Here is a 15,626-nt window from a genome sequence, read left to right as displayed (position 1 = left end):
TTCATGCCTGCTGCAGGAGACATTGCCATTCCAAGCAGCACAGAAGAGAATATGACATGGTAAGCGTGACTGAATTACGCAGATTGCCAAGGAAGAGAGAGAGAGAAAACAAGAGTGTTACTTCAAAAGCTGGATGAATTGGAGATATGAGACGTATCTACAAAACCTTTTATTTCTCAGGTGGAAAATTTACATATATGTGTGCTACAGAAGTATTAAAAGAGATGAAGCTCCATGGAAATGCTTATCTTTCTAACAAGCAGGTTTGTTATAGGATGAGCTGAGATACTGTTGTCATCACATTCTTTCCTCCAAAACATTATCACCCTGCAGTGAAGTCTAATTAGTGAATATAATGATTATACTTTGGGCCCTAATGAAAACCAGAAATGCCATATATAAATTAAAATTCAAGAGTGAACTTATATGTGTCATTGACTTTGCTGGATTCCCTCATGCCACACACGTAACAGAGAATAGTTAAACACTGCAATATATAATTGTGTATCAATTATATATTGCTGACTGCCTCAGATGACAGGAGTAAAAGCCAGAGAAAAAAAGATGGTGAGTAGGAGTCGAAGTCTACTTTTACACTCATAACCCTTAACAACGAAGATTGGGTTCAATTAGCCAGTCTCTCAACCTGAATAGTTGTGGCATTTTCATATTTTGGAGTCCTGTGAGGCATCCTGTACCACTGTGTCAGGGAGATGATCATTTCCATGCAAGCTAAGTTGAAGTCCATTGGTCTAGTTGGTTAGGCTTCTGCTTTGGCCAAGATGTATGGAACCACTGGTCTAGCCTAATGAGATACGTTTGCTCTTCGGAATGGCAGCCTCTTCGAGAATGTTCTGGGAGCACAGAACACCTTCTCCACAGGCATAGACTGATATGTGGAACTTACTGCATCAAGGAATAAATAACCATACAGCAACATCTAGACTTTCTCAGGCATGCCTTCTAATTCTCTCAGGTTCTAATTAGCTATGGCAGGATGAGGGTGACAAGATTTCCCCATATTTCAGTTGTGTCTCACAGGAACTTGCTTTTGAGATACATTATCAGTTTAGTGGGTCTCCTCACTCAAATGCTTTCAACTGGTATTGTGGGCAAACATCTTGAGAATGGTTCCAAATGAACAGCTCTGAATGCTATCAGTAAAAAGGTATTGTGTATGTATTCTGCATCTTCCTCATCAGAGGGCATTTTGGGTGCTTCCAAATAATGTTTCGCCCTGCCTCATTTTCAGAGCAACTGCCCTGCATCTTTTCAAAGCTTAAGCAGTTCCAGACAAGACTCTGATCACATCATCATCCTTCCTCAATGACTGAATTATATTGAGAGATGGGTTAAGAAATCCTCTGTCAAGAAACAGTCTTTCTGGAAGAAGCTGCCTGAATCTTGATACAGAGGACTCCTCAAACATGCATTCAAAAAGCACTGAGAGCCTGTCCTGTTTCATACTTGCTCTAGCACAGTGGTTCTTAACCTTTGTTACTCGGATGTTTTTGAACTGCAACTCCCAGAAACCCCAGCCAGCACAGTTGGTGGTGAAGGCTTCTGGGAGTTGCAGTCCAAAACTCCTGAGTAACCCAAGGTTAAGAACCAGTGCCTAGCATACTAAGTCACATTTAGAGTAAACCCATTTGAATCCATGGAATTTATGCAAAGGTTAGTTCACCAAATCCCCATTGACTAAATGGTCCTACTCTAGTGCAATTTATTATAAAGTGACAAGATTTCGGCCAATGGATTTTCCCTGGGTAGAAGGAAAAATGAAGAAGAGATGGAATGGGAGGATTATGAGTACAGTATCCACATCTCAGGAGGAAGAGGTCTCATAACCTGCCTCTGGAGGAAGGTTAAGCTGCTTGGACCAGGAAATCACACTGATTATGAACAGAAGATAGCATCTCTGCCCTATTCAGGCCTTACTATTCCCACTCAATCAGCCATGAGAAGCCTTGACCGCCTCTGTCATCACTTCTCAAAACTGAGGAAGAAACTGACAGGATTCTGGTAAACACAGAAGTCTTTCCTCTTCCCACTCTTTGTTTTTCTTGCGAAGGAGGGGGCAGGGATAGCCTAGCTACTCTGTCACATGTTCATTAGAATGGGAAAGCTAATGGGTGAGTAGTAGATGACACCGTTAAGTCCCTGTAAGAAGGGTCAGTGAAGGAAGAAGGGCGACGGCGGCATAAAACTCTCGACTCGAACCACTGGCCAAGGAGAAACAAGAGGCAGGCTTGTACGCGGAAGATGTCGTCGCCTGGAAGGAAGCAGGGCGATCTCAGGATCCAAGCCCTCGTTTTGCAGCACCCGGAGCCAACACGCGGACTTGACAAGCGAAGCCCTTCATTTTGATCGAGGCAACCGCCCGTGAAGCGTGACTGGCCGCCCGCACTCGCGGTTCGAAAAGCGCTGGCGCCTGAAAACAGGGCATCGCCGTGGGAAGGGGCCGGGCTCGCAACCGCTGCACGGCTCATGCCTGAAAAGCCACCTTTGTCACACGTACATTACACACTCTTCCCCTCCCCACACACATAATACACACCCTCAGCCCCCCTTCCCCACGTTCCGCGCGCGCAAAGGCGCTCTCCTCCCCCCCCCCCGCGAGCCCGCCGTCCCCTTCCCGCCCGCCCCCCCTCCACGGCCTTCCGCCTCCAGGGGCCCCCGGGATGCCGTGGCGGGCGCGACGCCCGGCGAGCCGTAGTCAACCGCGGCCGGTGCTGCTGCAGCGCCAGGCGAAGGCGAAGGGGAGACGCAGGAGCCCCGCCCCACCCCCGGCCGCTCCCGGCCCGCATTGGCTGCGGCCGGCTGGGGTGCGGGCTGCCCAACGTGGCTCCTGAGCCGCCGAAAGGGACCGCCCCTCTGGAGCTCAGTCCCCCGTCGGCGGCGGCGGCACATGGGGGAGACGCGGCTCCTCGCCATCCGGGTGGCGGCGCCGGCGGGGCTTCTGGTCGGCTCTCGCGCTCCCTGACGCCGCCTCGGACGCCTCGCCCGCTGCCTGAGCCATGTCGGCGAGAGGTGAGTGAGAAGCGCCGCCCGGCTGGCTAGCTTTCCCTCCCGGGGAAGGAAGGCTTGGGAAAAGAGGCGGCTGAGGCAGGCTCGGGTCCTCCTTTGGCTTGCCCCTTGGGCTCTGTGGGGCGACGTGCCCGCGCCGGCTCCTTTCACGGGAACAGCGCTGCGCTCCCCCAGCCCCTGCGGTGGGCACCTGTCTCGCCGAGAAACTTCACGGCATTATTTCCTTTGCTTTCGCTTGGGAGGGAGAAGGAGCAGGGCGCTGGGCTTGGGAGAGACACCCTTCCTCCGTTCCCTCCTGAGGGGGGGGGGGGTCGCGCGCGGGAAAGGTGTGGTTGGGCGGCTATTGCGACGAACGCGCTTTCCACGGATTCTGGGTGGGGTGAGGAGACTGCTATTGCCACCCCACCCGTCTTGGTCCAATTTTGCAGCTCTGCTGATGGAAAAATTCCAGGGGTGGATGCACCAAGACATTTAAAGCTGCAGCTCTTATTTTTAAAGGGGAGTGGGAGACTTTGGGGTCGGGGGAGACACACACCATCACCTCGGAGATTTCCCGGCCAGCATTTTCTGGAGGCCTACTTAAAATATTTCGTGGAAGAACGTGTAATTTAAGATTATGAATGGTTAGCAAAAGGCAGGGAGAGGAGATGAAGGCTGGCGTTTCCCCCTTTGTGGAAGGAGATGGGGATGCTGCAACAATGGTTTTAGAATTAGCTGGAGTCATGTAGGTGCCAGTGTTTATACAATGTTACAGGTAAATATATAAAACGCTAATTAGTTTGCTGTAATATGCATTTGAGGTAACATTACTGGCTTTTGTTGATGTGTGCAGCAAGCAGCCTGGTTTTATTCATACCTGTGTACAAAAACATTTCCTTTAATGATCAAGATCATGCACATTATTCAGTCACTGCAGCTGGAAGCCCATCCACAGAACTAACGGCCTTGGATGCAGAAGAGAATTACTTATGAGTAAACAGGCACAGGACTCTGATGTAAGAGGCCTAAATATGAAATTTCTTCTTGGGACAAATGCATAATACCTGCCAGATAGGGAGGATGTTTCAATGATCCTAAGAAGCCTTTTCTAATCAAGGTGGATGTGTAGGTAGCTGAAATGCATTGTGCATGTTCAGCGCAAGACCTTTTAAACTGTGTGTATGAGAATGTATAGATATGTCTGAATAACAGTAAAAAAACAATGAATGCTTTGTGAATTCTTTTATCAGTATGTTTGCTATGTCTTTCCATTTGCTGCAACCATCTGTACTAGGTTGGGGTATAATTCTTTCTATATGAAATAGTTTGTCTGCTGTGTTGAGCCAGGAATTGCAATAAATATCAATGTTGGTGCCAGTAGGATACAATCTCATTTGTCTGCAGAGACACCGCCCAGGACGAGTAGATGGTTTCAGTAAGTGTGATTGTCTTGAAACTGCAAAGGAGAGATGGGTGGATGGAGAGGGGAATTTCAATGTCCTGGACTTTTTCTTCAGTGCAGCCTTGCCTTTTTCAGGACTGTGATGTCACTGTACTGACTCAGCTGAAATGCAAGTTCTGAGGACCACACGTTTTATTCTGACTGCAGCCATTTGGTTGCAGATCTTTGACCTGTAGAGCAGTGGCTCTCAGTCCTTGAATGAGGGAAGCATTTTCTATTGTTTTCTCTTTGTCCAAGACTGATTGATAGAGTTATTGATGAAGAATCCTTTTAATGCCACATTGTCTCTAATGCCCACTATAGGCAGTTCCTTTAGATCAGGTTAACTATTACTGATTGTCATCTTCATTCCCTTGTACAGGGCACTGATATTTTTCAAAAGGGAAAACTCATTTGCTAAAGAAATCTTCAGCTAGGAATCTCTCTCTGAAGTCTGTGTCTTGTGTGCATCATCAATGCATCACTCTGGAAATATGGAGAGGATTCTATTCAGTCATTTTCTTATCAGTATTTTTAAGGAGGGCAAAAGTTAGCTCATAGTGATACCACTTACATTGTGATTGTGAGGTTTTAGCAGCTTGTTGATCATTTTTTATTTACAGTTTGTGCCAGAACTGGAAATCTAAAATTTTGAATCACCTGTTCTCTTTATGATGTTCCAATTTTTATGTTCTATGTACCTTTTTTGTTTGTTTGTTTATTTGATCTGTGATAGAGTCTAAGGCATCTCAGCAACAATTAAAGGAAACAGTAGCAAAAACAACACGTGGTAACACATATATGTAGCAAGTTCAATTCTGGAAAGAGCAGTTAGGCAATCAGGCAACAACACAAATCAATAATTGGATGCTGAAGATGAATCAAATACAGTAATACATTTACTTTGCCAGTGGCAGTTAGCACCATCCCACTTAGAACTGCAAAACAGCTCAGTGATGTAGATACATATTTGGCGGTGGAGGCAGAGGCTAGGAGTTTGGCTAGGAGTTCAATTCCCCACTTGCACCTCCTTGATGGGGCTGGACATGATGATCCATAGGGCTCCTTCCAGCTTATAACCTGAATTATATCACCTCTGTTTATATTATAAATCTCAAGGAAATTAAGCATTTTACATTTTTGCATGTGTAGGCAGAGAATATGAGGAATATGTCAGTTTGTAGGGTTTTTTAAAAAAGAAAAACCCAAATCAGCCTGCCCCTAGAATGGTCCTACCCATACCTTTCTGGTCCCGGTCATAGGGCCAGAGGTCGTTCGTTCGTTCGTTCGTTCGTTCTCTTTCTTTCTTTCTTTCTTTCTTTCTTTCTTTCTTTCTTTCTTTCTTTCTTTCTTTCTTTCTATTTATTTATTTATTTATTTATTTATTCATACATACATACATACATACATACATACATACATACATACACACACACATACACACACACACACACACACACAGACAGACAGACAGACAGACAGACAGACAGACAGACAGACAGACAGACAGGATTGCTTTAGTTTGGATTGTTTGCAGCACATATGATAACTGGAAACAATCAAAAGCAAGCCTTTCTTTTTCAGTTTGCCAGTATCCTTGAGTGGCTTAAGAAGAGAACCCCTTCAGGATACTGGCAAATTAAACACTTCCTCGACTCTGTGGAAGGGCTAAGGAAGCAGTTTTTTTTTTTTAAAGGTTTATTAGCGCAGCACATGTGTGCTTTACCATTTTTTTTAAAAGTCGAAGTGGGAGGAGACAGAAAGGTGCAAGGAGAGGGAGTTTGCTTAGGGTTTCTCTTAAAGGTCCAGCCTAGAACCTGCCCGTAGTTGAATTGAGAAGGTTCTTGACCAGACCTTTAAGAGAAAGGAGGGGGGAATAAAAAATCAATGATATTTAAAAACTAAATTGATTTTAATCACAATTTAAATCCTAAATAACAATTTAAATTAGAAATCATTTAAAAAATTTAAATTGTAAAAAAATATAATTTTAAAAAATTTAAATCAAATCCACCTTGAAACAAAGCAAACATCCCCCCTTTCCTCTTCCTGTCTCTTCCTGCTTTGGCTTTTATTTTTTTAAAGTGATGCAGCATATATTCACTGCTCTAATACACTTTAAAAATATACTGTAACTTCCTCTCCCACCCTCAAGGGAAGTGCTTCATTTGCCAATATCTTGCTTTCTTCTCAAACCAAAGCAATTCTGGCAAAATTGTGCTGGTTCAGACGGCAACCCAACTGGTGTTCTGGGGCTTAGTGTCCTGCCCCCTCCAGTGGCTGTGCACTGGGAGGCAGCACCCTCGCCTCGCTGCCCTGCCTCCTCTGGGCGCTGCCTCTGAGCGGGCGCCGTCTGAACCTGCAGTTTGTGCCCATATCAAGTGTGAGCTGTCTCCTTTAATTCTGTGGTGATATGAGCACATTATGGATAATGTACTGGTGAAGAGAAGGTCTCTGCAAATGAAATGAAGCCACTGTGCTTCTTGGGGAAAACCCAATCTGAATTATAAAGTCCTGCATAAAACTTTGCAAGACCAGTGATACCATTAGGAAAAGTGAGATACATTGAGCAGATTTTGAGTGGCATGAGAGGAGAAACAAACTCGTAATTATTCATCTCACTGCATTTTTCTCCAAAGGAGAGGAAAAAGTATTTATGGTGTGTTTTCCTTTATGTACCAGAATAATTTGGCAGACCTAAGTGCTGTGTACCTTGATTTGAATGGATGGGGAGCATCATCTGTTGCACCCTTTTAGGTAGCAAAGTGTCTTGATATAATTACCCTACTCCTTGCTACGGTGGAGTCACACTGGCCAGTCACAGGGTTTGACAGGGTTCTGCCTTATAATGGGAAAATATCTATTCTTTCCAAGCTATCATCAGCAAAGCTTTGTAAAAGGGGCACAACCATTCTGCTAGCTTCAACACAAGTGCTCATTCATGGTTATTTCTATCTGTCTGGTAATCCTCCTCCTCTCATTATGCAAAGTTTCATTGAAGTATGGTATTAGGATATGCAACCAAAAATAAAAAGTTAAAAAAAAAGGATATGCACAGCAAGTGCTGAAACAGAGTGGAGATACTTCTCCAATGTGACTATCAATACTAGAAATGGGGGTATTCACAATTTATATGAATATCCCCCGCACAGGTGGAAATAACGAGGGTTAATAGCGAGCTCATCCGACCGTCCTATCACGCCATTGTCCACAATCGATTACCCATTCCTGGCAGGAGGCAGGATAACAAGCCTCTCTGCTAGATCAGACAGTGGCTAATCCATTGCGGATAACAGCACAATAGGAAACCTCTTTGGAGCTGGCTGCAGCAGCGAAATAATGAGTGGACAATCCAGCCCCAATGGGCAGGACCCTCATTATTTCCACCTGTGTGGGGATAGTCATGTTTGTATACAAATACCCCCATCTCTAATTAATACTCCTTGGAGCTTTGTCTCATGGCCTCATTATACAGCTTCTGGTAGTTGCCTTTTGTTGCTGCTTTCTGCTAAACATATTATTTATCTGCTATGGGTGTCTGTGCCATTTAGATAAATTCAGTTACAGTATATGGTTGTGTTTAGCTCCACAAGTTTAGCAGTACAGCAATACAATATTACAACTTCAGCTGATAATGGAGTGTGTGGTTTTCATGAGAAGAAAACAAAAAGTTGAAACAAATAACTGATTTATCTTGAGTTGTATCTTAAAATAATTAGTTTTTCTGTATCTTGGTTAAAAATGCACTGGACAAAAAAGAAATAGTTAAATGTTAAAGGGCTCCACAACAATGATCAACTGGTAGTTTCCTTTCATTGTGCTTTAAAACAATGAGCAGCAATCTATTTTCAATTAACGTGTTTCAGGAGAAATCTAGAGAAGAAAAAATAAGCATCAGAGTGTGACTAAAGCAGAGGTTTACCAATGCAGTTCAAGTCTTGAGAACAAGCTCCACTGAATTGATGAAATTTGTTCATAGCTGAATGTGTATAGGAATTAGTAGGGTTTACAGCCCAAATCACTTTTAGATAATATTCAAAAATCTGTATACACTGCAAAGTTCTATTAGAAATTCTTTGTTTTTAAAATGTAGGCACAATGTCATTGAGATATATTCTGTGGTATGTCATTGTCACATTCCTGCCTGTCAGTTGATTGTTTCACCAAACACAGGGCACAAGCTACATGTCTTTCAGCTACCACCAGTTGATTACATAAACATTATGTATTATTAATAATAGAGGTCTAGGCCATGTGTCATTTTAAATAGAACCAAAGAAAGGTTATTTATTAATATAGGTGATGAAGGTACAATCAATGTCTTTAACTCTTAACCAAACATCCCACTTCATCCATCCTCAACTGCCAACCCTCTCTCTGTCCACCCGAAACTTCCAAATGCCAATCTTCCTTCTCAGTTCCTCAAAACTCCAATCTCCCCCCTCCTCCTGTAGAGATTCTTTTATTTTGTGACTCCGCCTCTCCAGCACTCTCATTGGTCCATGAAGATAGCATATGAATATTCATGACCTGGGCGGACGTCAATCTCCTCTTCCCTTAATAGGTTTGTGCCCTCATAAACAAACAAAATACACGAAAGATTGCAAATATTAACCTCTTACATTACTTACATTGTTAAGGATATACAGTATTACTTACATTAATAAGGATTACATTACATTACTCTTACATTACTAAGGATACTTACTCTTATTTTCACAATCACTATAAATATCTCTTATTTTATTAATATCCAAGCAAAATTTGCACTTTAAGCATATTCCACAACTATTGCACAAACAGGACAGTTAACATTGAATTCAAATAAAAACACAGAATTTTATCTAGTCATTTTGTCTCCTAGACGAAATGTCAGCAACCACATTCTGGGTCCCTTTTATGTTGCGGATTTCAAAGTCAGAGTCCTGTAAAATCAGCACCCATCTCATCAATTTCCTGCTGTTGACTTGAATAATCCTTAGCCATAGAAGAGGAGAGTAGTCTGTGCACAGGACAAATCTTCTCCCCCAAATGTATGGCTTCAGCTTTTGCAGCATCCATACGATAGCTAGACACTCTTTCTCAATGGTAGATAAATGTTTCTCACCAGGTTGGAGTTTCTTGCTGATGTATGTTACTGGATGTAGACCCCTGCTGTCGTCTGCTTGGCACAGCGTGGCTCTCAGTCCCACATAACACATTTGTGTAGATGATGAACTCACGATCAAAGTCCGGTGCAATAAGGACAGGTCCTGAAGTTGGCACCCTTTTCAGACAGTCAAAGGCTTCTTAGCACTCTGATGTCCACTGGGTGTTTTCAGCTTGCCTCTTTCTGGTTAAGCCAGAGGTTAGAGGCTTCATTTTCTCAACCGTGGGAAGAGTTTCTTCCAGTCTTCCAGAACAACTATGGCTGCGTTCTTCTTTGAAATCTTCTTGCCCTTGCCTTCACCCTCACCCATAAACTTGACCACAGGTACTTTTGTGACAAAGCTCTTCATATGAGGGGGACCACTTTCCCGGGTCACCTCAATATTCACAGTTAAGTTCTTTATAAGTGCAATCTTATTTTAGATTTATTGAGATTTTCATCAACTTCTCCCATTAATCTCTGGTTTCTCAGGAAGGTAGGTTACTGAAGTACTGAAGCTTAGTGTAACTTTAAGAATGTGCTTAAGAACTATTCCTGAAACAATTTGTAACCAATAAAGCTGTTTTTTTCCCCCAAAGTTAAGCACTGAATACAATTTCTTATTAAACTGGACTGGTTCTTTTCCTTCACCAGAGCCGAATGGACCTTTCTTTCAGTGGCTTTCTTTAAAAGCGCAACTCAGTTGCTCTTTTCCAAGCAGCTCACCTCGGCTACTCCCAAGCTCATAACCCTTGCCACAATATTTTCCTGTCTGGGCATTCTACTCTCCAGACACAAGAACAACATTCTGCTTAGCTTTTATTACCACTCCAAACTTCCAAACTCCAATCTTCCTTCTCATCTCCTTAAACTCCAATCTCCCCTCCCCCTCCTCCTTTAGAGAATCTTATATCTCATGACTCCGTCTCCTCAGCACTTTCATTGGTCCATGCAGATAGCATATGAAAATTCGTGACCTGGGCGGATGTCACAGTCATCTTAAGTGAACAATACATTACATGGAACAAAACTTTGTTGTGATCTATTGTCAGTGATGGAGTCAACATACAGTGGTGCCTTGCAAGACGAATGCCGTGCACAATGAAAAACTTGCAGGATGAAAGCGTCTTGGGAGTTTTTTGGTGACTTACAAAAGGAAAAAAAATTTGTCTTGCGAGGCGCAGTTTCCCATAGGAATGCATTGAAATTTAATTAATGCATTCCTATGGGCGAGAGGTCCCCTGCCAGTCCTCCAATGGTGCTGGGAGGACTGGAGCGGGACCTCTGAAAGCGGTGCTGGCTCCCTGCCCTCCGCCTCTCAGCTGTTTGGCGCTGCCGCTTTCAAAGGTCCCCTGCCAGTCCTCCTATGGTGCTGCGACCTCTGAAAGGTGAGCTGAGACTGATGAAGGGGGCGCTGGCTGCACCCCCCCCGTGGGAAGCCTTGCTTTCAGAGGCTTCCCGGAGCTTGCCCAGCACGGAAAAAGGCAGGGGAAAAGCACCATGTTTGAATTTCCCGCCCTTTCCCCCTGCCTTTTTCCATGCTGAGCAAGCTCCGGGAAGCCTCTGAGACCCAGCACCAAACAGCTGAGAGGCGGGGGGGCAGGGAGCAGAGACAACCACAAAATGGCTGCCACCTCTCAGCTGTTTGGCGCTCTGGTCACACAGAGTCCGGCTATTCTGGGGCTACCAAGGCACTGTTAGGAGCGGGGATCAGTCTACAGTACCTGGTACTGTGAGTGACTTTGTTCTGACTTTTTTTTGTTTCTGACTTTTTTTGCTCATAGGAACACATTAATTAAATTTCAATGCATTCCTATGGGAAACTGCACCTCGCAAGATGAAAATTTTGCAAGACGACATGACTCAGCGAATGAATTAATTTTTCTTGCGAGGCATCACTGTAATGTACTTTGAAATAATTCAGAGCTGTGAATTTTGCAAGTTGTTGAAAAAACCTACATTTTGGAATCATACTGCGTAATTTTGCTGGGAAAGAAACAAAGAAAGATCTACAGAAGATAGGAAATGAATTTTGTTCTCTATCATCCTTCCTGATTGCCATCCATTCTATCTTCTGCTTGTCCATGTTGCTGGTGCTTCTTTCTCATATGGTCCAGCTTCTATACCAGAAAAACACGAGCTTAACATTGGAGGAAACTTCTCAATAAATGGAAGAAATACAATGGTAAGTTGCAGAACTGAACTGATTGGCCCTAATTTTGGATGCTCTTCTGCCCACCCCATCATCATTGACATTTTCCACTACCCAAGCCCAGTTAGAGCAGTTCTTTAACAGCACACAGCCAGAGAAGACAAACTCATGGTGTTTTTTTTATTATTTGTCTAGGGTCCAAATCTCAGATAGAGCCCTTCCCTTCCCTGATCACATGCATGCATTCAAAGAAAAGAGTCATATAAATAAGAACTGAAGGGGCATCATATAAGACTGAGTCCCGGATGGTGCATGGACCAAGCAAGGGGGATGCCTCCCTCATAAATTTGGGGGTGCTTCTCTGATCTGCTCATGAGCAGCATGTTGAAACTGTGAAGATTTAGTATTCAAGAGGCAGAACTTGGAAAAGCTACTTTTTTGGGCTACAATTCTCAGAATTTTCCAGATAGCAGATATGCTACCTATACTCAGGGATTGTGGAAGCGATAGCCCAATAAAGTAACTTTTCTGAGCTCTGGCCAAGACATTTTCAGCATCTGGTCAGGATCTTGTTAACTAACAGGGCTGGGAAGAGTTGTACGCTCCTTCCCCAGTCCAGTCCTTCTTTGTAGATGGCTCTAGTGCTGGAAGAATCCTGTTCCTTCCTAGTACGTGTGTGCTCTGGGCATATTAGAGTGGTAGTAGAAAATTTCAGGAGATTGACAAGAGTATTTCAGGGAATTTGGAGCAAAATTATGCTTCTGGCAATGAGAAGAAGAGTCAAAGAGAATTAGGAGTTGAGTTCAAATGTGTTAGGCTCAGACAGTGGAGCAAAAGATATAAAAAGAAATATTTCTGTGCATGCTTGAAAATAATTGGTGAGGTTGTAGATATTAGTGGTGAAAAAAACCTTCTGCATGTTTAGTAGCGTTGTTATAACTTTTGTGAGTCTTAAGGAGGTGTATACCTTTGCCTCACCCTTTTGCAAGGCATGTTGTTAGAAGATGAGACACACCACATCAGGAAGAGAGCTAAGACTGGGGAATGGTAGTCAGGTGATGCTGGTGGTGTTTATATATTGTAACTACCATATGAATAGAGGAGGAGCTGAAGCAGACACAGCATTACCAAGCAAGATGATGATTGGCTGAATTGGCTAAATGATCTGTAAAAGTAGGATGACCTATACTTGGGCTCTTTTGGGTCCCTTGTGCCTGTGACAGTTCAGTAAAGCAAGAGGTAGTTTTCCTCTCTGTGCCTCTCCATGCTAAGTGCTGTTGGCCAAATGCTGAACAAATCATTACCTATGAGTAAGCTCCATGAAACTCAGAACTCTCAGAATCCGATCCCATTTCTAACTCACCCATCCCAATTTAACTCAGGTTCAGCATGGTTTCAATCAATTTAAATTTGGGTGGTTACACTAGAAATGTGAAAGCGTGGATTAATTTGAAAAGGGATCATGTTATTTTCTGTGGCATTGAGTTTTTTGCTTCTCCCTGAGACGTCCATTTATTTAAATGCTGACATGGAACAGATTCATTGAAATTGATTCTACATTGTAAATGCCTCTGTATCCATTTGTGTAAAAAATCCTGCTATCTGATACAGTGCTATACCAGATAGCAGATTTTTTTAAAATGCAGCTCAGCTTCACTGCCTATCAGTTGGCTATTGCAGTGCCTACTCAGCCCCAGTGGCCTGGCCTTGTTGCAAAGACATAATGGACAGCTGCTGTGGTTGGGAACTGGCTGAGAGGAGCCAGGTTGCTGCCTAGATCACAGCTGCAGCAGCTGGACTTTGCCACTCATCATCTGGGCAGCTGAGAACACTAACAGAAATTCTATGTCATTTCAAAGCAGGTAAGGGGGTGTATGTTTGTGGGTGGGTGTGGAGCAATCACAGAGTAATTGGCAGCCTTTTGTTTTTAAGAGCAGGAGTGTAAAAGAACCCAAGCCATTCTGTGAGGATGCCTGAAAATGCAACCTACAGATAATTGGATGCAGCAAAGTCCACTACAAGTTTGGGGTTATAATTTGGTTCATTCACCAGATAGGATCAGCCAATTGACCAAAATTAAAGTCAGTTCATGTTTTTTTACCTGGTGAGCCTAAGGAGATGTTTCTTCAGGTTGTAATCACCTCTGGCTGATGTGAGGAATCCATGTAGTTGGTGTCAAGTCTATGTCATCTTGTAGGTGGTGGTGTTTGCAGCCATTAATGATAATCTTACGTAGTCTCCAGAAAGAACAAGGAAAAGGCTGTGTGGTCCCCAAAATTATACAAATGTAACAGTGGGTGATACTTTTTATTCACCTACTAAAGCAGTGTCACCTATAAAGTATAATATGATATAATGTAAAAACAATTCCCATATTTCTCATGTTTCCCTACACAGAAATTAAACGGAATGTTGTGCATGCCAGTGCAATGAATGTATCTTCCTAACCCGCAAAAACATCTTTTAAAATATTGTGGGTTTTTTTGTGACATCAGTTTGAGGTCCTTGACATTTAACATATAGCCTAATGTGCTGGCACTGGTGCTGGGCATTGTGTTACAGCTTCCATGATGTTGTAATTGCAGTTTTTTTATACTAATATATTGTCCTGAAGACTGCTGTTACAACTGTGCCTGTTTTCTGTACTGTTGTGGTGACATTCTTTCTTCTTTTGGACAAAGCAGTTCTGATCAAACCAAGGATGTACCTTCCAAATGAGTTCATGCCACCCACAGGTCTGCCCAGTTGTGTAAATTGCATGGCAATCAGTCTTTGAGAGGAAAGTGAAAAGGAACCTGCTTCTAAATCAGTAACAATCCCTTCTATATTACAATTTCTTTCTCTCCCTCCCTTTTTTTGTCACAAGCTGTGAAATGTTTTACTTGCTGAATTGTAATTTTTTTCTATGACAACTGCAGTGCTATTTCTTACTATATTAAAAATATCTAAGTATCCAATTTTCAAACTGTTTGCTGTTGACAAACATTAGAATATGAGCAAAGGTAAGTACTGTAAAGGGAAATCTCTATTTGATACACAGTAACTCCCATTGGAGAGGTGAAATATTCAGTCTCATAAGGGGGAAGGGGAGATACAGGGGGCCTCACTATAGACGTCTTATGATGGTCATCTAGTGATTTGTATTTCACCTTCCCCAGTCCCTCTTCTTTCTGTAGAAAGAACCAAAGGGGGGAGTTGAACAAATGTGATTTGGAGTGAACTTGTATTTCCTTAAGCATCTAGCATGTAAGAAGACATTCAAAATGTCATTGTTGAGCTCATTAGGAAAATCCTCTCACCACATAGGCAATCAGTAGTGAATAATTATGGGGCCTACAAGAAAATAGAATAGAATAGAGTAGAATAGAATAGAATCTAATGGGCCATAGGTGAGAAGGACAGTCGGATTCAATCTGAGGTTAATTAATCATTTGATGAATTATATGAGAATAGGAGTGGGGACAACCAGTGGTGGAGGAACTGCTACAGTGCCTGCTTGTGCTAGGCATGCATTTTGTTCACCTCCAGTGTATCTAAAAAGACACATAAACCCAGCTGATAGTCATTAGACGAGAAACCCAGAACTGGAGCTACGTATTTCTCTTCTAGTGAGAGTATCTTGGAGGGAATGAGGGCCTTCGTGTCCTACGTCTCTCATGATCTACCTTGAAATAACTTCAGAATTCCTTTCTCCCACCAGACTAGTGTCACTTGTGCATTTGTCCTGGTGGAACTTTTACTGGCATAACAGAGGCTTCTAAGTATTATTCCAGGGGTATAAATACTGGCTGGTTGAAAAGGGGCATTTCTGCAACAATCTTGCAGTCTACTAGAGTTTTAAATGGCTGAATATTCCATATCCAAGTCTTGGACATTGGATATGGAATCAGCCATTTTCA

At 43.0% G+C, this 15,626-nt stretch overlaps 1 protein-coding gene across 3 annotated transcripts in view; it reads left to right on the top strand.

Annotated features, from left to right (window-relative positions):
- The first annotated feature begins 2,884 nt into the window (after positions 1-2,884).
- The window catches only part of ABLIM1 (actin binding LIM protein 1), a 274,524-nt gene continuing 261,782 nt past the window's right edge, over positions 2,885-15,626 (top strand). For all 3 annotated transcript variants that reach the window (XM_078389589.1, XM_078389586.1, XM_078389577.1), the window contains exon 1: positions 2,885-3,030. In XM_078389589.1, coding sequence (XP_078245715.1) covers positions 3,018-3,030 — 13 coding nt within the window. In that variant the 5' untranslated portion in view covers positions 2,885-3,017. The remainder of the gene's footprint in view (positions 3,031-15,626) is intronic.

Source organism: Pogona vitticeps, chromosome 3 (assembly GCF_051106095.1).
Source record: "Pogona vitticeps strain Pit_001003342236 chromosome 3, PviZW2.1, whole genome shotgun sequence".
Lineage (NCBI taxonomy): Eukaryota > Metazoa > Chordata > Lepidosauria > Squamata > Agamidae > Pogona > Pogona vitticeps.
Note: the sequence above shows the minus strand (reverse complement) of the source record. Positions and strands in the feature narration are given on the sequence as shown.